The 23967-nt window shown below is 54.1% G+C and overlaps 1 protein-coding gene across 3 annotated transcripts; it reads left to right on the plus strand.

Annotated features, from left to right (window-relative positions):
- The first annotated feature begins 86 nt into the window (after nucleotides 1-86).
- CAD (carbamoyl-phosphate synthetase 2, aspartate transcarbamylase, and dihydroorotase) lies at nucleotides 87-23474 on the plus strand. 3 transcript variants are annotated; one of them, XM_059405318.1, is made up of 45 exons: nucleotides 94-463; nucleotides 733-872; nucleotides 3708-3837; nucleotides 4717-4859; nucleotides 5015-5156; nucleotides 5348-5519; nucleotides 5730-5915; nucleotides 6115-6227; nucleotides 6560-6705; nucleotides 6973-7104; nucleotides 7226-7459; nucleotides 7591-7812; nucleotides 7998-8186; nucleotides 8440-8564; nucleotides 8736-8866; nucleotides 11405-11517; nucleotides 11973-12217; nucleotides 12418-12664; nucleotides 13244-13342; nucleotides 13530-13754; nucleotides 13832-14014; nucleotides 14212-14430; nucleotides 14679-14846; nucleotides 15623-15805; nucleotides 15934-16038; nucleotides 16460-16699; nucleotides 16937-17018; nucleotides 17282-17448; nucleotides 17599-17763; nucleotides 17910-18041; nucleotides 18226-18427; nucleotides 18784-18974; nucleotides 19060-19200; nucleotides 19421-19522; nucleotides 19961-20057; nucleotides 20285-20335; nucleotides 20631-20675; nucleotides 20779-20948; nucleotides 21060-21134; nucleotides 21675-21887; nucleotides 22049-22174; nucleotides 22372-22527; nucleotides 22614-22715; nucleotides 22918-23012; nucleotides 23110-23474. In XM_059405318.1, the coding sequence occupies exons 1-45, from the start codon at nucleotides 382-384 to the stop codon at nucleotides 23210-23212; spliced, it is 6729 nt and encodes a 2242-aa protein (XP_059261301.1). In that variant the 5' UTR covers nucleotides 94-381; the 3' UTR covers nucleotides 23213-23474. The 3 variants fall into 3 exon arrangements, with proteins under 3 accessions (XP_059261303.1, XP_059261301.1, XP_059261302.1); XM_059405319.1 differs by lacking the exon at nucleotides 20285-20335 and having other exon boundaries at nucleotides 95-463; XM_059405320.1 differs by lacking the exons at nucleotides 20285-20335; nucleotides 20779-20948; nucleotides 21060-21134; ... (4 more) ...; nucleotides 22918-23012; nucleotides 23110-23474 and adding an exon at nucleotides 20189-20239 and having other exon boundaries at nucleotides 87-463; nucleotides 20631-20658.
- The last annotated feature ends 493 nt before the right edge of the window (nucleotides 23475-23967 follow it).

Consider the following 23967-nt stretch of genomic DNA (forward strand, 5'->3'; position numbering starts at 1 on the left):
GTATTCTTTGGTTAAAGTGGGAGAGAGCGCTTTTGGATAGTCAGGTTTTCTTTTCTAGTTTTCCCAGGACTTTGCAGTGGGGCGGAGTTGGTGGGGAGGGAGAGTAGAGGAGACGCCCGACGCGCTGTTGCTAGCTTGGCCCCGCCCCTTGCGTGCTGGGCCCCGCCCCTCACGCTGCCGGCAGCTCGCGCCGCCGCAGTCCGCCTCCGCCCAGCGCGCCTGGAGCTCCTGCGCCTTCCGCGGCCCGCGCTCCAGCCACCGGCGCGGTTAGCCACGTGGACCGACTCCTGGCGCGCCGACCTCACGTGGTTCCAGCACCGGCTGGGGCTTGCTGCGCTTGCCGCTTCTCTGTGCTCGCCCCCGCCTCTGAGCTCCGTTCCCATGGCGGCCCTGATGTTGGAGGATGGGTCGGTCCTGCGGGGCCAGCCCTTTGGGGCCACTGTGTCGACTGCCGGGGAAGTGGGTAAGCAAGCTCGAGCCGGTTGCCGACCTCATCCCACTCTCTGCTGCCCCTCTCTGCCCAGCTTGCCCTGCCCAAACCCGCCATTTTCCCGCCTGCATACCCTCCTCCCACCCCTATTTGGTGCCCCTGTCCCCATCCCAGCCCCTTTCATCCCTCAAGGTCAAGGCAGCCACCGCTGGGGCATTGTCATCGCGCAGGGCAGTGTTGTGAAGGATGTCCTGCCCGAGCCCCAGCCCTGCCCGAGCCCCAGCCCTGCCTTTTTCTTGCAGTGTTTCAAACCGGCATGGTCGGCTACCCCGAGGCCCTCACTGACCCTTCCTACAAAGCACAGATCTTAGTGCTGACATATCCTCTGATCGGCAACTATGGCATCCCCGCAGATGAAGTGGATGAGTTCGGTCTCAGTAAGGTAGCCACACCCAAATGCTTTCTCTACTTTCCGTTTCAAACCAATGATCGTTAACTATTAGTCAAGTGAAGACATTGACATTAAGTTGGGCATCCTGGAGAGAACAAAGATACACACACACACTTGAAGTGATAAGACAAATCCTACCCAGGGCTTGAAGTATCTGGAGAGGCACAGAACGCTCGCTGGATGCCAAGCCAGAGAGTCTGGGCTTTGGTAAGGAACTGGTGAAGATTTTTTAGCAGCAGAGTGGTGTGATAGGGGCAATGCTTTAAGACTACATAGTGAGTAAGAGGGGCACCTGGGTAGCCCAGGCATTAAGCAGCTGCCTTCAGCTTAGGTCATGATCCGGCATCCTGGAATCTAGCCCTGCATTGGGCTACCTGCTCAGCAGGAGGCCTGCTTCTCCCTCTCCCACTCCCCTTGCTTGTGTTCCCTCTCCACTGTCTTTCCCTTTCAAATAAATAAATAAAATCTTTAAAAAAAAAAAAAGATTACATAGTGGGAAAGGAAAGGAACTGGAAGCTAGGGTCACACCCTTCCCAGTGGGAGTGGGTCCCAGTTCATCTACCACACAGTCAGGCTGATAATTCTTTTCTTTTCTTTTTTAAGATTTTATTTATTTGATAGCACGAGCCAGGGGAGCAGCAGGCAGAGGGTGAGGGAGAAGCAGATTTCCCAGGAGCAGGGTACCAGACATGGGGTTCCATCCCAGGACCCTAGGATCATGACCTGAGCCGAAGATAGATGTCCAACAGATTGAGCCACCCAGGCACCCCGCTGATACTCTTTTTAAACTTATTTTCCTGACCTTGACTCATTTTTGCCACTTTTCAGTAGTAGTTCTTATCTCTAGATAAGAAAACAGTCTCCTCCCACAGTGAGGTTCTACCTGTTCTCTGGAATTTGGAAACTAAGTTGCACCAAGAGTTCAACTAATGAAAAAAATTGACAAATTACTAGTGGAAACCACCCCAGCCTAGGTGCAGTATTCCTTGAAGTGCATTTTGTCCTGGTTTTCCCCGCTTAGTGAGCCTTTAATTCTTTAATTCACCCTCTTAGGAGAGGAACGCTAGGTCCTGGAAGGGGCCATTCCTCATCATCAATCTGTAAATAGACTACTTTCTTGTTTATAATGCAGTGTGGTGGTTAACATATGGTCCGTCTTCAGCTTTGTCAGCTGTAGACCCACTGACAAAATAAGCATTTACAAATCTGCAAAACCGAGACAACTAACAGGACCAGGGTGAAAGTCCCCCATGGATGCTTCTGTGGCACATGTGCTATGAGGGCACCCGTTCGTATACAGATGAGTCTACCCGTGGAGGGTTCTGCCACACTATCCTGCAGATGCCTGAGGAACACTCAACAGCCATCGTCTTTTAAACCTTCTGTCACTAAACATATGTGACTTCAGTATGCCATCCCCTCCCAAATAGTTGACCCAGTTCTCTATTTAGTTATTAAATGCTTATATACTGGGTAGCGAATTTGCGTTAACTTTTTAAAAAATGATAATCCCCTACTAAGGGGGGAGGGGCATAATCATGCTTACTGTCCTACCTTGAATTATTTATTTATTTATTTATTTATTTTTAAAGATTTTATTTATTTATTTGATAGAGAGAGAGATCACAAGTAGGCAGAGAGGCAGGCAGAGAGAGGAAGGGAAACAGGCTCCCTGCTGAGCAGAGAGCCCTGTGTGGGACTCAATCCCAGGACCCTGAGATCATGACCTGTGCCGAAGGCAGCAGCTTAACCCACTGAGCCACCCAGGCGCCCGAATTTTTTATTTAATAAAGCATTTGCATCGGGAGCCTGGGTGGCTCAGTGGGTTAAGCCGCTGCCTTTGGCTCAGGTCATGATCTCAGGGTCCTGGGATGGAGTCCCGCATCGGGCTCTCTGCTCAGCAGGGAGCCTGCTTCCTCCTCTCTCTCTCTGCCTGCCTCTTTGCCTACTTGTAATCTCTCTCTGTCAAATAAATAAATAAATCTTAAAAAAAAAATAAAATAAAGCATTTGCATCTATCTTACATTCTGTTTTTTGCATACTCTGTAATTATAATCTTATTTACTTGCTTGTTGCTTTGTTAATTTTCAGGCTTCTTTTTTTTTTTAAATTTATTTATTTGACAGAGAAAGAAGTCACAAGTAGGCAGAGCAGTAGGCAGAGAGAGAGGGGAAAGCAGGCTTCCCACTGAGCAGAGAGCCCAATGCGGGGCTCTATCCCAGGACCCTGAGATCATGACCTGAGCCAAAGGCAGAGGCTTAACCGACTGAGCCACCCAGGTGCCCCAATTTTCAGGCTCCTTAAGTAGCAAACTAACATGGTGAAGACCGGACCTTGTCTTTTTGCACACTCACTGCTCCTCCCCCAACGTCTCTTACAATGCCTGGCACTACGTGAGCACTCAGTAAATGTTTGTTGACTGCTATGTGTCAGACTCCTTGTTCCTGAGGCCTTCATAGTTCCTGTGGTAGGGAGATCCAGAAACACATTTATATACAATGTAAATAGCAAGAAGTAAAATGAGTCTAGGTGAACCCTAAGGAGGCACAGGCTGCCCTGGGTATCTGCACAGAAGTGGGATTTGTAATCTCTGTTTTGGATAAAAGAAAGGGAAGGAAAGGAAAAGCTCATTCTCCGTTATTAATGGGGGCCTGGTGTTCAGTGTTTCATATGGGGAAAGAAAAAAGCATGAGTTGCTTGGTGTGTTAAGGGACTGACCAATCCTTTCAGCGTGGCTGAAGTGTAGGGCCCCTGTTGTACGATGGGAAAAGAAGATAGGAAGATATGTGGCCTGGGCTCCTCACAGTCTCTTACTTCGGTTGACAGTGGTTTGAATCCTCGGGGATCCATGTGGCAGGACTGGTGGTGGGAGAGTGCTGCCCCACGCCCAGCCACTGGAGTGCTACCCGCACCCTACACCAGTGGCTGCAGCAGCACGGGATACCTGGCCTGCAAGGTATGGCGCAAGTGTGATCATTTCTGGGCAGAGCCCAGGTGCCTGCATGGAAAGAAGAGATGTCTTACACACTTTTGGGCCTTGAGTCCAAGGTTGTGATAGAATGTATCAGATTTGGAAGGTTTACATTGGAGTTTGGGGGTTGGAGAAGGAACTGAGCTCTTGCTCCAATGGAAAATTTCAAACATACAAAAGGAGGAAATAATAAAATGAACCCCCAGCCTCTGTGGTCATTAACTCAGGACTAAATTTATTTCACCACTACAACTAGAACCCCCTCATTTTTTCGAAGCGGATCTCAAACATTGTATCCTCTCATCCACAGATAATGCAGTGTCTGTGAAAAAAGCCATCAGGAATCCTTTTTAAAACAAAACCACAATAACATTATTGTGTCTTTAAAAAAAGTAACAGTAATTGCTTAATATCAAAAATCCAGGCAACATTTATAATTTCTTACTGAAATTATTTTTACTGCTTCTTTGAATCTAGATCTCAGTAAGATCTCTGTATTACATTCGGTTGATATGTCCCTTTGATCAACAAACTTATTTGACAAAAATAAGTGCATCTTCCTTTCCAGCATCCCACAATCCGCGTTTTGTTGATTACGCTCCTGTAGTTTTGTTTAGCTTATTCGTTGTGTCCCAGTATTATTTTCTGTAAACAAATCTAGAAGTTGTGGTTCAATTCAGATGTGATATTTTTAGCAAGAACACTTCATGGTAGTGTACTTCCATCAGGATGGCCCAGGATCTTGATGCCCCTAGAGCAGCTGTGTGTGACTCAGGGTTCTGGAATGCAGTGCTTCTGAAAGTCTGACCTCACGCATGACTGAGTTGAGGGAGTGTGATCTCTCAGAGTGCGCTCTTTTGACAGGAGTGGATACTCGGGAGCTGACTAAGAAGTTGCGAGAGCAAGGGTCTCTGCTGGGGAAGCTGGTCCAGGATGGGACAGAGCCTTCAGCACTGCCTTTCTTGGACCCGAATGCCCGCCCCCTGGTGCCAGAGGTCTCAATTAAGGTACCGAGGTAGAGTGGGTAGTTTTATTATCACTACAGTTATTATAACTGGGGTGATCATTTGAGGGCAGATGAGCTGAGGCCTCAGGCAGGGGTTCGTGTGTGTTGTGTGTCCTTACTGATCGCAGCTGCCAACTGTTGCCCTTTTTTCCTCAGGCTCCACGGGTGTTCAATGCAGGGGGCACCCCTCGGATCCTTGCTTTGGATTGTGGCCTCAAGTATAATCAGATCCGATGTCTCTGTCAGCGTGGTGCTGAGGTCACGGTGGTACCGTGGGACCATGCCTTAGACAACCGGGGTGAGTAGCTGGGGTGTGTACAGGGCTTCAGGCAGGCAGCATGGGGGGGGAAGATCTGTCCCTTGGTCTAGTTGCTCTAAGTTGCAGGGAAGGAGACAGAGATCAGGGCTTTTGCTCTGATGGTAAGGGCTGCGAGTGTGTCTCTCTGGTTCGACGACTGGTTTTGACATCATCTTTTCTGCCCCCTCCAGAGTATGAGGGTGTCTTCCTGAGTAATGGCCCTGGTGACCCCGCCTCCTATCCCAGTGTGGTATCCACACTGAGCCGTGTCTTATCTGAGCCTAATCCCCGACCTGTCTTCGGGATCTGTCTGGGACACCAGCTGTTGGCCTTAGCCATTGGGGCCAAGACATACAAGATGAGGTGGGACTTGTGGGGAGAGGAAGGCCCGCACTACTGACGTGAGTGGTGGGGAGTCTGGGGATGGGAATAGAGTTGGTGTTGGTTAGTGTTGAAACAGGAGCAGGGGTCGGTTGAGGGTGCTGAGTGCAACAGAAGCTGGGTTCGGTAGAGTGGTGAAGGGTGGGGGGGGTGTTGAAAGGGACCAGTGACTCAGTGTGCTTCCATCTCCAGATATGGGAACCGAGGCCATAATCAGCCATGCCTGCTGGTGGGGTCTGGGCGCTGCTTTCTGACATCCCAGAACCACGGCTTTGCTGTGGAAACAGACTCACTGCCAGCAGGCTGGCTTCCTCTCTTTACCAACGCCAACGATCGTTCCAATGAAGGCATCGTACACGACAGCCTGCCGTTCTTCAGGTGAGTCTGGGCGATTCCATCAGGGTGACTGACTCTCTACAGCGTGGAAGCCCCAGGGTCTGGAAGAGAAAAAAGTAAAGCACAGCAGTGGGCCCCATCATCTCTCCTGTTACCTGCCCCCGAGACTGCCAATTCCAAGCCAGGGATGATGGCGGGTTCCATGACCCCATCTCTTCGACACATGTTCTCTCTTCGACAGTGTTCAGTTTCACCCAGAGCACCAAGCTGGTCCTTCAGACATGGAGTTACTTTTTGATATCTTTCTGGAAACTGTGAAAGAAGCCACAGCCGGGAACCCTGGGGGCCAGACAGGTAAGCACCTGAGTAGATCCAGGTTGTGGAGAACGAAGAACAGGGTTGGCTCTGGGATGGGCATAATAAGATGGACATGCCCGCAGGAAAGGGAGATGTGCTTGGTAGGTGAAGGGGATGAGGTGGGAAAGCAGCCAAGCCACGACGGTTATTTATGCCTCTTCCGGGAAAACGAGCTCCAGGGTCTTGAGTCCTAGGTTCTTGTCCTGCCTCTGCTACTCATTAGAGGGATGACTTACTCTGAATTCTGCTGTAAAGTGAGGGGGTTGATGTAGATGCTCTCTCAGCTCTCATTCAGCTCGAACGTTCTATGACTTTCTTGGCCTCCACAGTTCGAGAGCGGCTGGTTGAGCGCCTCTGTCCACCTGGAATTCCCAGCCCAAGCTCTGGGCTTCCACCACCACGGAAGGTTCTGATCCTGGGCTCTGGGGGCCTCTCCATTGGCCAAGCTGGAGAGTTTGACTACTCAGGCTCTCAGGTAAAGTGTGTCCGTCCCTGTCCCTCTGGGTGTGTGACCCTCAGGAACAGGTAGTCTTGAGAGGGCTGAGGCGTGAACGTTGGTTGTAGGGAGGGAATGAACCAGGAGATTTGGGGAACGTGTGGAAAGGTGAGGTGCTGAGGAAAAGGAATTGGTTATTAGGGACTGAGAGCACAGGGAGGGAGAGAAGAGACACGCTGGGGGTCTAAGACCGTTGATAGTCTTGTTTTTGCGGGCAAGGCTGATAGGCCATTTTTGTCCCTTTAGGCGATTAAGGCCCTGAAGGAAGAAAACATCCAGACTTTGCTGATCAACCCCAACATCGCCACAGTGCAGACTTCCCAGGGGCTGGCTGACAAGGTCTATTTCCTTCCCATAACACCTCACTACGTAACGCAGGTATGACTGGGGTAAGGCTGGTCTGGGTAGGGGGATCCTGTGGTCTTTTTGGGTCCTAAACTCCTTTGCTCCTCTCCTCTGGACCCCCAAGGTCCTAATGCTTATTATTCCTCTCCTTCAGGTGATCCGTAATGAGCGCCCAGATGGCATCTTACTGACTTTTGGGGGCCAGACAGCTCTGAACTGTGGCGTGGAGCTGACAAAGGCCGGAGTGTTAGCTCGGTATGGGGTCCGTGTCCTGGGCACACCCGTGGAGACCATTGAACTGACGGAAGACCGGCGTGCCTTTGCCTCCAGGATGGCAGAGATTGGCGAGCACGTGGCCCCCAGTGAGGCGGCAAATTCTCTCGAACAGGTTCGAGGCTGGCTGTAGGACGGTGGAAGATGTCATTGTCCTTGTTTCTTATTTTCTCTGGGGCCAGGCACCCTCTGTGCAGCCAGCAGTCAAGGCCTGATCTGTTTGTTTATCTCTTCCGCTCTTTACAGGCCCAGGCTGCTGCCGAGCGGCTGGGGTATCCCGTGCTGGTGCGCGCTGCCTTTGCCCTCGGTGGCCTGGGCTCTGGCTTTGCCTCCAACAGGGAGGAGCTGTTTGCCCTTGTGGCCCCAGCTTTTGCCCATACAAGCCAAGTGCTGGTCGATAAGTCCCTGAAGGGATGGAAGGAGATTGAGTACGAGGTGGTGAGAGACGCCTATGGCAACTGTGTCACGGTGAGTAACGGTGGGGTGGGGGTACTGTCAGGCAGTCTGAGGTCTGGTAGGAGCAGTGCCAGCCGCTCAGATCTGTGAGGATTCAGTGTCCCTGAGACCCACAGTGGGCTCTCACCAGAAGCAACAGGCCGTGGGACACAGTCTCCTGTCTCTCTTGAGACCTTCCATGGGACCTTCTTTTACAGGTGTGTAACATGGAGAATTTGGACCCACTGGGCATCCATACTGGTGAGTCCATTGTGGTGGCTCCAAGCCAGACGCTGAATGACCGGGAATACCAGCTACTACGGCAGACAGCCATCAAGGTGACCCAGCACCTTGGAATTGTTGGGGAATGCAATGTGCAGTACGCCTTGAATCCCGAGTCTGAGCAGGTGAGACTCTAGGCCCTGGAGGTGATGTTCTAGCTGGTAGACCCCCGTCCATAATTTTGAGGACTTTTGACCCTGCAGACCTTGGAGTAGAAGTCAGGATTGCCTGATAGGGTTGGACTGGGTTGGGGGTGGTGGTTTTGCTATCTCTCTCTTCAGAGAGGGCTTTGTTTTCTGGCCTTCCTGATAGCTCTCTTAGGTAGGCCTTCTGGGCCAGTTATCTGGTGACACTCTCTCTCTCTCTCTCTTTTTGCAGTATTACATCATCGAAGTAAATGCCAGGCTGTCTCGCAGCTCTGCCCTGGCCAGTAAGGCCACGGGCTATCCACTGGCCTATGTGGCAGCCAAACTAGCTTTGGGCATCCCTCTGCCGGAGCTCAGGTACGAGGGTGGGGAAAGATCAGACGGGGAGGGGAGCTGAAGAAAACATTCATGGGACAGGGATTATGGAAAGGACATTGGTCTGAATGTGTGCGGACAGAGCAAGCTTTCGGGCAGCTCACTGTTTACATCTCCCGCTCTGTCCTGGCACCTTCACCTGGTGGCTCCCAGGAACTCCGTGACAGGGGGAACAGCAGCCTTTGAACCCAGCCTGGATTACTGTGTGGTCAAGATCCCTCGGTGGGACCTCAGCAAGTTCCTCCGCGTCAGCACAAAGATCGGGAGCTGCATGAAGAGCGTTGGTGAGAGAGACATACCCCAGGAAACCCTTCCTCAGGTCACCCTTTGGCGTCCCAGCATCCCTAAGAATTTAGAATGTCATAGAGTTAGTTCCCTGGCATAGCCTTTCAGATCCAGTGTTAGCAGCAGCTTGAGAACATGGTTTCTGAGAGCTCACAGGGACGTTTCAAACTTGATAGTCCTCGTCAAGAATGGAACTCGGAGGCATCTGGAATTCTGTGCCAGAAAATACATGCCACCTCTGCTCCCCGGATGGCGGGCATGTCAGAATCTCTGGGAGGGTGTGTTAGCCATCAGACTAGCTCCTCTCTCCTGCTTGACAAATGAGTAAACTGAGGTGCCCGCGGAAGGAAGGTGACGTGGCTGAGGAGAGGGTAGAGCCAAGAATGGAAAGCTAGATCCAGTTGCTAGTTACACGCACCTCTGTCACACTCTTGTTTCCTGTTGGCCGCGAGAGCGGCTTTGTGAAACTCTACCCACGGCCTTGCGTTGCATTTTGCCCACGGCCTCATCATAGGCTTTTAATACCAGTGACAGTTTGTTCTCTATGCGAATTTGAGTACTGATGCTTCGGGGAAGTGAGGCCTGCTGTTCTGAGAACTGCCGTGGCAGCTGGTGTCCGCCCATCTCCTCCTCCAGGTGCTTTCTGCCATGGTCACTACGTTGTTTTTGTTTTTGTTTTTGCTTTAACACAACGTTTGAGATCAGAGTAGGACATCTGAGAAATTTTTCATAAAAACGAGGAAACGTAGCAGCGAACGACTGGGTATAATAGTCAACATCCAAGCAGTGGTCGAATGTGTTGGAATTGAGTCACCATGCTTCCCTTTGGTGTCCCTTTAAGTCACTCCAGACTGTTCTGAAACATTTCAACCAAAGCAAGCATTTCACATACCACAGTGCTTCAGCTAAAGATAAGAGCATTTCATTATGTTCCAAATTTCCATTAAGAGCAATAGTAGCCTTTAAACAGGCAAGTCGAAGAAAGCTCAGATATTATTTTGGAATTTTTAGAAATCATACAAGACTGCCAAGTTGTTCCTTCTGGAGATGAATTTTCTGTTACATGAAAATTATAATAAACATGGGATTGAAGCCATAATTAAGTTGTTGGTAAAGAGAAGTGGATTGAAAATAGGAAAAAGATTGATTCCCAGATGAGACTTTTAAGTGTTTTATGTCTGTTGAAGTGTCCTTAGAATGTGATCCTGGTAACTTTTTATAACATTTATTATTTAAGTAAGATATATGAACATTGAGAGATTAGCAAAGTAGTTGAACCACAGAAGACTAGTCGTCTATAATCATGTCACACACAGATTAATTTGGAGATAGATGTGTATATATGTATATATGTGAGTGATTCCAGAGTCTTCGTAGACATGCACGTATGAATGTGGAGGGTTTCTCTTTTTCCCCAAATCAACACTTTTATAATATAAGCATATTACAAAGCAGTTGAGTAAAATCACTTTATCATCCACTTCCCTAATACTACTATTAGCATTTTAGTGTTTTAAAATTCTTTTAAAGAAACAATTAGGATTGTAATTAGAAAAATATCATTGTTAAGAAATACTTGAAGACCTAGGGTAAATTGTCAGAGGACGTTAAAAAACTTAATGAAAGAGGAGATTAATAAGCAAACCTGGAAGGTTTGTAGAGACAGGAGTTCCCTTTTATTAGTAAATACAAATTTATTTAAAATGAGGTAACATTTTCGTTTATGAGCAAAGATTGTTTAAAATAATTCTACATATTTCTTAGAAGGTGGTTAGACTTAAGTCTGTATTAGGAAACCCAAGCTTCTGTGAGGCGAGTAATATTTATTAAGGGCCTTATCTATTGCCCCTGCACTTCTGAAAATATATCCTAAGGAGATAATCCAAAGCCCTAAAAACATCACAGCCTCACTTAGAAGGATAAACACTTCAGAGCTAGGTGTCCTTCCAGAAGTGAGCAGTTCAGTTACGGTAAATTATAAAGGAATTAAACGTTTGGTAATAAGATCACACAGCAATGTGGGAACAAGCTTATGAGAGAAAAAGCAGGTTAGAAATTGTACATGTTCTATAACCATATATAAAACCTATTTGAAAAAAAAGTCCAGGAAGAAATACTTCAAAGTAAGTGTTGTAAACGTGATTATCTGGATGGATCCAAAAAGTAGTGGGTCATCTTCCTGTTATCCAGACTGTCGAGAAGTTTGAAAGGATGAGACAGATCTCAGACAGTGTCATCACCATTGGAATAAAGCAAGTTAAGTGGATAACGGTCGGGGGTTGGGTCACTGTGATAAACTGTGATATGTCCCAGTATCCCTATGTCCATTTTAGACATTTTGATTCCGGGGTCACTAAGAAACACAGGTCATGAAAATGCTAAGGAAAGGAACTTCTGTGGAAGATTCCTCAACAATGAGACACCGTACATATTACCACCGTAGGACTTGTCCCAAGAGACCTGACTAAATCATGGAAATTCTGGGCAGCAGCACCTCCTGCCTCCAGGCCCTCAGTCCTTACATCCTGTTCCTCCAGGTGAAGTCATGGGCATTGGGCGTTCTTTTGAGGAGGCCTTCCAGAAAGCTCTTCGGATGGTAGATGAGAACTGTGTGGGCTTTGATCACACGGTAAAACCGGTCAGTGATATGGTAAGTGGCTCCCTTCCCCTGGCAGCACCCCTGAAGTGGACCCCCTCTGCCCTCAGCCCATGGGCTTGTTACGGCTAAGAGCAGCAGTCGCTACTGTGTTGCCGTGTTTCCACATGGCTGAGAATTTCACGGTTCATCCCTTCTATAGTTACATGAGGATGTATTCTTAAGCTCGTTTCCAGGGACAGTGAGACAGGCCTAGAGAGCTCGCGGAGTTTGCTGATAACGCTGGCTGCTCAGCCAGAAGGAGACAGAGCCAAGATTTGCCTACAGGTTTTTGCCATCACAGAGCTTTGGCTCTTGTTCCTTTTCTGCAGCTTCCTCTCCTAAAACAGTGGCGCTGCTGCTTTCAGGCTTTCTGAGGTGCTGCAAATGGATTGGGACTGTTAGGTGTAACATTTGGACACGTCCCTCTCCGCAGTCCTGCCGTATCCATCTGTCTGCCTCCCCGTTAGGAACTGGAGACGCCAACCGACAAGCGCATCTTCGTGGTGGCGGCAGCTCTGTGGGCCGGCTACTCGGTGGAGCGGCTGTACGAGCTCACACGCATTGACCGCTGGTTCCTGCACGGGATGAAGCGGATTGTGGCGCACACGCAGCTGCTAGAACAGCATCGTGGACGGCCTCTGCCCCCAGACCTGCTGCAGCAGGCCAAGCGCCTTGGCTTCTCGGACAAGCAGATTGCCCTTGCCGTTCTGAGGTCAGAGGTGGTGGTGAGGGCATGGGGCGGAGGATGTGGGGCCTTTGTACTAGTGCATGGCCCTCGGAGCTTTGGAGGCCTCTGACCTTCGTCCCTGGGCTGTCTTCCTCTCCGTTCCCTGCCCCAGGACCTCACTCGTCTACATAGTCCACCCTGCTGCACCCCCCAGGGCTCTGTTTCTGACCCTTCTTCTCCTTCAGCACAGAGCTGGCCATTCGCAAGCTGCGGCAGGAACAGAGGATCTGCCCGGCGGTGAAACAGATCGACACGGTTGCGGCCGAGTGGCCAGCCCAGACCAACTATTTGTACCTGACCTACTGGGGCACCACCCATGACCTCACCTTCCGAACGCCTCATGTCCTGGTCCTTGGCTCTGGCGTCTACCGGATCGGCTCCAGCGTTGAGTTTGACTGGTGTGCCGTGGGCTGCATTCGGCAGCTCCGAAAGGTCCGAGAGCTAGTCTTTCATACTGTTCCCTTTACTGCTCCATTCAGGTCCAGCAGTCGCCTTCTGCCCACACTTGACCCTGGCACTTTCTGTTAACTGCTACACTTCCATCTGTCTTAGGGCTTTGGGAGGAGTGGGGTTAGGTATGAGAGGGAGCCCTCCCCTTAGGCCGTCTTTGGCCTCGCAGGGCATGTGTCTTTTCTCCAACACGTGCATACTTCTCTGATACCTCCAGTGCTGGCCCTGCTTCCCTCCCAAGGCAGGTGTCCCTCACAGCCATTAGAAGTAGGGGGTTTTGTGGCGCCTGGGTGGCTCAGTGGGTTAAGCCTCTGTCTTCAGCTCAGGTCATGATCTCAGGGTCCTGGGATTGAGCCCCGCATCAGACTCTCCCTCCACTTAGCAGGAAGCCTGCTTCCCGCCCCCCCCCCCCACCCGCGCCTGCCTCTCTGCCTACTTGATCTCTGTGTCAAATAAATAAAATCTTTAAAAAAAGAAAAAAGAAGAAGGGGGTTTTGCCCTAGTTTTTCTCTGTTCTTCCTCCCACTTCCTAGCTAAATCTCATTTCCCTCTCTGTCACAGATGGGCTATAAGACCATCATGGTGAACTACAACCCAGAGACTGTCAGCACAGACTATGACATGTGTGACCGACTGTACTTTGATGAGATCTCTTTTGAGGTGAGAGGAATGAAGACCGCTTATTAGCCTGCGGGGCCAGGGTCACATGGAAGTGGCTGGCTGACCCAAGATTCCTTGGAACTTGTGGGGTGTGAGGGGAAGTGGGTAGAGGGTGAGGAGCAGTGACCAGGGAGGCCCAGATCCCTGACCACCGGCTGCCTCCACTCGCTTCTCCTCTTACACCAAGGTGGTGATGGACATCTATGAGCTAGAGAACCCCGAAGGCGTGATCCTCTCCATGGGCGGGCAGCTGCCCAACAACATGGCCATGGCGTTGCATCGGCAGCAGTGCCGAGTCCTGGGCACATCCCCTGAAGCCATCGACTCAGCTGAGAACCGTTTCAAGTTCTCCCGGCTCCTCGACACCATCGGTATCAGCCAGCCTCAGTGGAGGGAGCTCAGTGACCTAGAGGTGGGCTGGGGCGTGGTGGGGGGCTGGAAGCGGGAGGAGGTCAGGGGTGAGCGTGACCAACCCAGCTGTACCCTTAGTCTGCTCGCCAGTTCTGCCAGACAGTGGGGTACCCCTGCGTGGTGCGCCCCTCCTACGTGTTGAGCGGCGCTGCTATGAACGTGGCCTACACTGACGGAGACCTGGAACGATTCCTGAGCAGCGCAGCAGCTGTCTCCAAGGAGCACCCTGTGGTCATCTCCAAGTTCATCCAGGAGGCCAAGGTAGGGCCACAGACAAAGAAGTCTATAAGGGTGGGTTCCCCGGCCTTTGGTGGAAACTCCCGTCTCTGGTCCTGCAACACTTTGTAGTCACGGTGGACCGGGAAGGAGGGTTGTTAAAGGAAGGGAGCCTCCTAAGGCAAGTGGGAGAAGAAAATGGCCCACTGCCCTATATTGCCTTGCCCTCGCCTCCCCACTAGGAGATCGACGTGGACGCTGTGGCCCGTGATGGTGTGGTGGCAGCCATTGCCATCTCTGAGCACGTGGAGAATGCGGGTGTGCATTCGGGTGACGCCACGCTGGTGACCCCACCACAGGACATCACTGCCAAAACCCTAGAGCGGATTAAAGCCATTGTGCATGCTGTGGGCCAGGAGCTGCAGGTCACGGGACCCTTCAATCTGCAGCTCATTGCCAAGGTAGTAATTGCGGACTGAGGGAAGGGACTAGCACCCCCTCGTTCTGTGGAGCCGCAGGGCCAGCAAGGCTCACTGTCTTCTGCCTTTATCTGAGTAGGCTCAGGGGCTGGAGGGAGGGCTTTGTGACAGTTAGTTATTCCAGACTGGTTCCCCACAGAGTGGTAAGTCAGGGGGAGAGTCAAGGTCAGTGGAGTAGCATCAGCAAGCCCAGCGTGCAGCAGGCCTGATCCGTCCCCTCTCTGCCCCAGGACGACCAGCTGAAAGTCATCGAATGCAACGTGCGTGTCTCTCGCTCCTTCCCTTTCGTCTCCAAGACACTAGGTGTGGACCTAGTAGCATTGGCCACACGGGTCATCATGGGGGAAGAAGTGGAACCTGTGGGGCTCATGACCGGCACCGGAGTCGTGGGTGTAAAGGTATGGAGCATTAAAGCCTTGAGGTTAGAAGTCAGAAGTCAGAAACAAGGAGGCACATAGTGGGAGAGTGGTCATTGACCGCACCCATGGTAGGTCAGTCCGCACGTAAACCCGAGCAGCTGTTGTGGGCACGGCACCCCTGGGCCGTAAGGGTGATAGGGTGGTGTCTGTCCCTTAGGAGCTCACATTCAAGTGACGGGAGGCAAGGGAAGTTGGGTCCGAAAACCTGCTTCTGTTACAGTCTATGATAACCTACATAGCAGAGATAAGAATAAGATGCCAGAGGAATTTTCAGAAAAGAGATGCCGCTTCCAAAAGGGGCGACCTGGGAAGGCCTAGGAGGAGAGTTGGTATCTGAATTGGGTCTTGAAGGACAGTCCGGAAGTTTGATTTGCTGAGCTTATTGATGAAGTGTTCCCAGGCCAAGGAATAGGCCTTGTAGAAAGGACTAGCAGAATGGTGAGTGCTGTGAAATGTGTAAACCTGGCAATTCACAGACCTGTACCCCTGGGATAAAAATACATTATATGTTTATTAGAAAAAAATTTAAAAATTTAAAAAAATAAATAAATAAAAGAAAGAAAGGACCAGCAGAGTGGAAACTGAGGGAAGAGCTGGAGTGTGTTTGGGAAGCAGGGGACTGACAGGCAGAGCAGCAGTGGGGAAGGCTAACCTTGCCTTTTGGATGAGGCCAAGGAGAAGGGGCCGTGGCTGCCGCTCCTGGTGAGGAGAGTTGGGCCCCTTCTGCCTTGGCATCTTGCGTTCTGCTCCCTCAGGTCCCTCAGTTCTCGTTCTCACGCCTGGCGGGTGCCGACGTGGTGTTGGGCGTGGAGATGACCAGCACTGGGGAGGTGGCTGGCTTTGGGGAGAGCCGCTGCGAGGCCTACCTCAAGGCCATGCTAAGCACTGGCTTTAAGATCCCCAAGAAGAACATCTTGCTGACCATTGGCAGCTATAAGGTACAGACCCTGGGCTGGGGGCACTGCCCAGAGAGGTTGGGGCAGATGGCCTTAGCTTTCTGGGCCTGGGCTGACTTGAAGTAGAAGATGGGAAAGCCGCAACCTCTTCCTCCTTCTGCTTGGTGCAGAACAAAAGTGAGCTGCTTCCGACAGTACGGCTACTAGAGAGCCTGGGCTACAGCCTCTATGCCAGTCTGGGCACCGCCGATTTCTACACTGAGCATGGTGTCAAGGTACAGGAGCTCCCGCAGCCTACCCCACGTACCAGAGAATTCTCTCTTTTCCCCTGCTTTTTCTGTCATTGTACAAGTCCTGTGTATTCCACGTAGAGCAAATAGAATATGCAGAAAAGCAAGGAAAAAGGCTTCTTACAGTTTCTTTGGCCCTATTAACCGTTTTGGTCTATTTTCTTCCAGAATATTATTTCTGTACCTGTAGGTGTGGGCTCATACCACACGGGCCTTGGTAACCCTAGAGTAGATGTTTTTCCTGTCAAGAAACATACTTTGCCAGTAGCAAATAGAGCAGCCCCGGCCTCCACCCTGTGGGTCCCCAGTCTCCCCATGGGTTCCTAGGCCGCCTCCCTCCCTTCAGGCTGTCCTTTCTGACTCCCGCCAGGCTCAGGTTAGCCCTTACCTTGTCTCTGGGCTGCAGGTAACAGCTGTGGACTGGCACTTTGAGGAGGCAGTGGATGGGGAGTGCCCGCCGCAGCGAAGCATCTTGGAGCAGCTGGCTGAGAATCACTTCGAGCTCGTGATTAACCTGTCAATGCGCGGGGCCGGGGGCCGGCGTCTCTCTTCCTTTGTCACTAAGGGCTACCGCACCCGGCGCCTGGCTGCTGACTTCTCCGTGCCCCTCATCATTGATATCAAGTGCACTAAACTGTTTGTGGAGGTGACTGGGGCCTGGGTGCTGGGAGGGCAACTGTCAGTGTTAATGGGGCCGGAGGGAGAAGTGAGGGGTTGGGAGATCTCAGTATGAAGTAGGCCAATAACCAGCCTTTGCAGCTGCAGAGAGAGAGAAGGTGGGTAGAGAGGGGGAGTAGAACCTGGTTTATGGGGGAAACCCAGTCCCTACCTACAACTCCCGGGATCCCCTGAAATCGGAGCTGACTGTGGTTTTCACCTGCAGGCCCTGGGTCAGATTGGGCCCGCCCCTCCTTTGAAGGTGCACGTTGACTGTATGACTTCCCAAAAGCTTGTGCGGCTTCCTGGTGAGTGCATCTTTTGGCAGAACCTGGCTTCTGCACACTGGTAGCAGCCGGTACGGACCCTGTCTGGACGGCACAGAGCGTGGGGGCCAGCTTAGCCCTCTCTGAGCGCTTTGCTCCCACGACCCGCTGTGCCGCTGATGGAAGCTTGCCACCTCTCGCTCGGATCAGTTGCTGTTGCTTTTCCTGCCACCCCAGTTCACATGTTTGATGTCCTTCGGGTCTCTGAACTGCCGTCTAATCTTGTCATGTCCGTGTTCTCCCAGGATTGATTGACATCCATGTGCACCTGCGGGAGCCGGGGGGAACGCACAAGGAGGACTTTGCCTCAGGCACCGCTGCTGCCCTGGCTGGGGGTGTCACCATGGTGTGCGCCATGCCTAATACCCGGCCCCCCATCATTGATGCCCCGGCCCTCGCCCTGGCCCAGAAGGTGAGCCCTGGCACTCCTGTTTCCTGGTGTCCCGGATGTCCCTGCCTGCCTCCCGGATCCCTCTTCTCTCTGCCCCTCGCAGAAGCCTAGGGGCCTAGCCCAGGCTGGCACGGATGCCAATAGGCCTTATCTCCTGTGTATCCTCTCCAGCTGGCAGAGGCTGGCGCCCGCTGTGACTTTGCCTTATTTCTCGGAGCCTCGTCAGAAAATGCAGGAACCCTGGGTGCTGTAGCCGGGTCTGCCGCTGGGCTGAAGCTCTATCTCAACGAGACCTTTTCTGAGCTTCGGCTGGACAGTGTGGCCCAGTGGATGGAGGTAGGGAGTGGGCCCGTGGGAGGAGGACCCCACAGAGTGAGCTAACAGCAGTAAAGTGTCTAGAGCTCTAGGAGGCCTCTGGGCTCTAATGAGCTCAGACCAGGAAAGGCTCTGCACACTCCTTGCTACATTCTTTCTGTCCCCAGCACTTTGAGACGTGGCCCTCCCACCTCCCCATTGTGGCCCACGCGGAGCGGCAGAGTGTGGCCGCCGTCCTCATGGTTGCCCAGCTTACCCAGCGCTCGGTGCACATATGTCACGTGGCCCGGAAGGAGGAGGTGAGAGACCACCGGAGGTCCCGGGGCCCTTCCTGCTGGGGGTCAGGGGGCGCAGGGAGCGTGGAGCCACCACTCGGCCTGTCTGCCCTGTCCCTTTCCTAGAGGGGAATTTGGAAGCAGAGACCTTGCTGGGCAGGGCATGAGGGAGGCCTCCGCTGGATCTCCCCACTCTCCCCCCACCCAGATCCTACTGATTAAAGCTGCCAAGGCGCGGGGGCTGCCAGTCACCTGTGAGGTGGCCCCCCACCATCTGTTCCTGAGCCGCGATGACCTGCAGCGCCTGGGCTCGGGGAAGGGGGAGGTCCGGCCCGAGCTGGGCTCCCGCCAGGACGTGGAGGCCCTGTGGGAGAACATGGCTGTCATCGACTGCTTCGCCTCAGACCATGGTGAGAGGCCCCACAGCAGACTTGCTGCCCAGCAGGGCTCGGGCCCCAGCTCAGGGCCTCTAGGCTCCGCGAGGACTGGGCCTTGACCCGTGTAGCAGAGCACCTGGGCTGTGACAGGTGCTCCATAAATCCTCCCTGAAGGAACAGATGAGCAAATGAGCAAACTTGTAAATACGGGAAGGAGGGCGGAAGGTGCGGTCCCCCAGGGTGGCAGCCGCCCGTGTACTTGTTTCCCACATAACCAACCCGAAGAAACAAGCGTCGGGGCTAGGGCAGCAGTGCCGTCCCGGTGGCCTGTGTGACTCCCCAGACGGGGAGGTGGTCGGGCCTGACAGTGCTGCTCTCTTCCCTCCCAGCCCCCCATACACTGGAGGAGAAGTGTGCGCCCCAGCCTCCCCCCGGCTTCCCGGGGCTGGAGACCATGCTGCCCCTGCTGCTGACGGCCGTCAGCGAGGGCCGGCTCAGTCTGGACGACCTGCTGCAGCGCCTGCACCACAACCCCCGCCGCATCTTCCACCTGCCCCCCCAGGAGGACACCTACGTGGAGGTGCGGGCGCGCAGGCCCGGCGGGCGGGGTGGGGGTGGGGGGCTCTGCAGCGCGCGCCTCTCGCTTGACCCGTGACTCTGGGCAGGTGGATCTGGAGCACGAGTGGACCATCCCCAGCCACATGCCCTTCTCTAAGGCTCACTGGACGCCCTTCGAAGGGCAGAAGGTGAAGGGCACCGTCCGCCGTGTGGTCCTGCGAGGAGAGGTGGCCTATATCGATGGGCAGGTACGCATATGGCCCAAGCCCCATCCTCAGTAGTGACTTCGTCCCACTGTCCTCCCGCCCAGCACCTCTCTGTGGTGCCACCACCTCCCTGAGCTGCCGTGGACAGGGGTGGGCACAGGTCCCCTGAGATGATTTTTCTTTTTGCCAGCTTCCATTCTTTTAGGGTCTCAGTCCAGTTCTGCCCCCAGCTTATTCGCCCACTGCTGCCTTCTGTCCGCAGGTCCTGGTGCCCCCTGGCTACGGACAGGATGTACGCAAGTGGCCTCAGGGGGCTGTTCCCCAGCTCGCGCCTCCAGCCCCTGCCACCAGTGAGATAACCACGGTATCTGGGGGTTGGGGGGTGTGTTGGGGGGTGCAGCCAGGGACAGGGTGAACAACACAGGTGTTTTGACGGGTGGTTCGGGGGTAGAAGGCTCTGTACTCGACACTTAAGGTTTCCACCACCTACCTCTTTGTTTACTATAGAAGATGGAATCAACTCTCTGTTTAGGAGGTTACCTACCTAGGGGAAAGATAAGCCTCTTATTAACCCAGCAGGAGGTTTATCTGGGGGCCTGTCATGGGGCTAGCACACGCCTCTAAAAGGCTAGTCTGTCTCTTTCTGGCCAGCACAGCATAGCAGAAAGACGGATCTGAGGGGAGGTGATAGAGAATGGGATCCATTCCATTCTCGCGGTGGACAGTGAGTGGTTTGGCTTTCCTTGAGGAATGAACTTGAGGAGTTGGGTCAGTACTTTGCAAAACGCCTGTCTCTCTCCAGACACCTGAGAGGCCCCGCCGGGCCGTCCCAGGGCTTCCCGATGGCCGCTTCCACCTGCCACCCCGAATCCACCGAGCCTCCGATCCAGGTCTGCCAGGTAAGAGGGAGGTCCTGTGATGTGGAGGATGGGGCCACCTGGACTTAGAGATGTGGAGGGACAGGCTCCTCTTCCCCACAGTGTCCCTGGTGGACACTTACCCTGTCCCTTTGGCCGTCCCTTCATGCTAGTCTGACTTGCTGTACCCACCCTCCTGCCTGAATCGGTCTCCCCAGCATGAGGTAGGCACCCCGCAGCTTCTCACGGCCCTTTCTTGTTGTGGGCAGCTGTGTTCCTCCGCCCGGGAGCTGGGATCCCACGGGGCAGCAGAACATGGGGTAAATCCAGGTTGTTGGTTGGTGTGAGCCTGGCCGTGCCCCTTGCCTAGGATCCCTTCGCCGCCGCCTGGGAGGGCCCTGGGAGGGCACCACTGCTCACACACAGCAGCCCCCGTGGGGAGTCACTTGTGTGTCCCACGGGCTGCCGGTCCTTCTTGTTGTCCCCTAACCTGCTACAGCTGCTGTTGTGTGAGTTGGTTTAACACAGACACTGTGGTCCAGAGTGCGGGGGAAATGGGGGATCTTCACAAACCCTAGTTGCAGGCTTACATCTGTCCTCTTGCCCTGTTTGTAGCTGAGGAGCCAAAGGAGAAGTCCTCCCGGAAGGCAGCTGAGCCAGGTGAGATGCCCCCGGAACACACGCTCACCTCGGGGACCTGTCTCAGTGGCCTGTATAGGAGGAGCCCTCTGACCCCCCTCTTCTGCCCCGTCCCTCACTGCAGAGCTGATGGGAACTCTTGATGGCACCTGCTACCCACCACCACCAGTACCTAGACAGGCGTCACCCCAGAACCTGGGGACCCCTGGCCTGCTGCACCCCCAGACCTCACCCCTGCTGCACTCATTAGTGGGTCAACATATCCTGTCTGTCCAGCAGTTCACCAAGGATCAGGTGCCTGGGGGAGGGAGGATGGGGACATCCAGAGCTTTGAGACTCTGGGAAGTTGGGGCTAGGACCTCTGGGGACCACTGCCTTTCCAGCTGACGTGGGGGTCTTTCTTAGATGTCTCACCTGTTCAATGTGGCACACACGCTGCGTATGATGGTACAGAAGGAGCGGAGCCTCGACATACTCAAGGTCAGGGTCAGGGCTGTGGGTCCAGGACCCTGTCAGCAGGGCTATGCGGTGATTAGAAGGATCCCCCTCTCCTGCCATAGGTCCCTTCCTGTGAGTCTAAACCCTCCACCAGGAGTTACTCAGCCTTCTCTGCTCTGGAAGTTCTGGCTGCCCCAGGCCCCCAGACCCCCAGACCCCCACATTTGCCCTCCTCTGACCAGTACTTAGCTGACTGACAGGGTCCTGAGCACCAGTGTATGAGCCTACTAATCTGGTCACTTGGTCTATGCAGACAGGTTCATGGGATAGAACTGAGGTATTTCCTTCTCCCCCAGACAACGAGTATCTCGTTCAGATACTTAGCAATGGTTTTTTCGGAAGCGGAGCCTTTAGCTCAGTATGACACTCACGGGAATGTCAAGGTCAGGACAGGTCATGAGGAGGTTTGCAGGGAGGGGTTCTCTCAGGGCCCCTCCCGTGTCAGTGGGGGAAGCAGGCCACAGCCCGTGCTTTCTCCATGATGAGCAGCCATGTTTACATTGAATATTGCACTCCCGCCAGGGGAAGGTGATGGCCTCCATGTTCTACGAGGTGAGCACGCGGACCAGCAGCTCCTTTGCCGCAGCCATGGCCCGGCTGGGGGGTGCTGTGCTCAGCTTCTCGGAAGCCACATCTTCGGTCCAGAAGGGCGAGTCCCTGGCCGACTCTGTGCAGACCATGAGCTGCTACGCTGACGTGGTCGTGCTTCGGCATCCGCAGCCCGGAGCGGTGGAGGTGAGGCACTCTGCACACTGGGACAGGGTCGGGTAGGATGGGTCCAGGGACTTGACTGTGAGGCTCTGCTTGGGCCAGACAGGGAGTGGGACTCGGCCGGGAGTGGGAGCCACCGAGATGCAGAAGCCAAGGCTCTCCTTTCTTTGTTCCCGTGTTCCCAGCTGGCAGCCAAGCACTGCCGGAGGCCAGTGATCAACGCAGGAGATGGGGTCGGAGAGCATCCCACCCAGGCTCTGCTGGACATCTTCACCATCCGGGAGGAGCTTGGGACTGTCAACGGCATGACAGTGAGTGTCGTGGCACAGCTTGGGGGCCCGCCTAGGGAAGCTCCGGAGCGGGGTCTGTTGGTGGGAAGGACCTTCTCTGCACCAGGCCATGCTGCGGCAGGGAGGCCTCCGTCCTGGTCCTGAGAGCAAAAGCTGGAAAACGGAGGTGCTGGTGCTCGGTCCAGGGGCCCTCCTGGTGATTAGACCCCTCCCCCTAGATCACGATGGTGGGGGACCTGAAGCATGGGCGCACCGTGCACTCTCTGGCCTGTCTGCTCACCCAGTACCGCGTCAGCCTGCGCTACGTGGCCCCCCCAAGCCTGCGCATGCCAGCCAATGTGCGGGCCTTTGTGGCGGCCCGCGGCACCAAGCAGGTGAGGCCCCGGGAGGCCGTGGGGCGCGCGGGCTGGGCAGCGAGAGCCCGGCGCTGCATTCACTCTGGCTCGGCCTCGCCCTCCAGGAGGAGTTCGAGAGCATTGAGGAAGCCCTGCCCGACACCGACGTGCTCTACATGACTCGAATCCAGAAAGAACGCTTCGACTCCAGCCAGGAGTATGAAGCTGTGAGTGCCACGGTCGGGCGAGGCCCGGCGCTGTGCCACGTCCAGACTGGTGGTGGGGAAGGCAGGGCCCCGGGAGCTTGACGGGGCCCCTCGGTCCTGAGAACTAAGGGCTGGAGTGGAGGGGACCTGGAGTATCGCAGGCTCGTGGCCGCACGGCCAGCCCAGCCCTGAGGCGCTGACAGGGCCCCTGTCTCACTCACAGTGCTTCGGCCAGTTCATCCTCACCCCCCACATCATGACACGGGCCAAGAAGAAGATGGTGGTGATGCACCCCATGCCCCGAGTCAATGAGATAAGGTGACGCGGCTTCAGAATGGCGGCTGGCTGGGGGAGGGCGCCTGGTCCCGAATGGGCCACCGTGGGCTGTGTGCCAACCCTTTTCCTTCTCTTGCAGCGTGGAGGTGGACTCGGACCCCCGAGCAGCCTACTTCCGCCAGGCCGAGAACGGCATGTACATACGCATGGCTCTCTTAGCCACCGTGCTGGGCCGCTTCTAGGACTTGGCTCCTCAGACCCTTCTTGTCAGGCCCAGCTGCTGGGCACGAAATCGGTGCCCCCCACGGGGGCAGCACACTTAGGAGATGCTCTGGGGCGTCCAGATAGCTCACGTGCTCACGGGCACCCCTGCAGACCAGGCGCCAGGCACTGGACTGCACTGGAGTGCTCTAGCGTGGGGGTGGGGCCCCATCTCCCTTTACGCGCCGCACACCTGTAAAGTCATTTTTCTACTGACTAAATAAACAGCTGAGCTGCTTGTAAGGGCCTGCTTCCTTGCACGTACCCCGGCTTCGGCATAGGATGCTAAGTGTCACGGGCACAGCTTTCTTCTGGAAATTGAGGACAGTTTCCCATATCCAAGAGCAGCCTTGCTTGCTGGGCAGGCTCTCGCCCTGGCTGCATATTCAGAGCCGGGGCTCTTTGAGGCCCGGGGTGGGGGGGGTGCTGTTGTGTGGGTGCTCTCTGGGTCCTGCGCTGCCCTGATCCCTGTGCAGCCGCCTTTCCTCAGTTTGCACTCAAAATTCTGATGTGAGGGACAGGGGCCCTTTACTCTTCTCCCCTCTTCCTTCAGTGGTTGAGGGGGCCACTGTGTCCTCAAAACCTGGCCTTGGAGTTCAGCGGCCATCACTGTTAGGAGCTCCTCCCACCTACTGTCCCTGGGAGCCTCTGGCTGACACTGGACTTTAGAAGAGCACTTGGCTTGGCAACCCTGGGATTGGAGACGGGTGGAGTGGCTCGTGTGTCTTTGCAGGTC

Source organism: Mustela nigripes, chromosome 7 (assembly GCF_022355385.1).
Source record: "Mustela nigripes isolate SB6536 chromosome 7, MUSNIG.SB6536, whole genome shotgun sequence".
NCBI lineage: Eukaryota > Metazoa > Chordata > Mammalia > Carnivora > Mustelidae > Mustela > Mustela nigripes.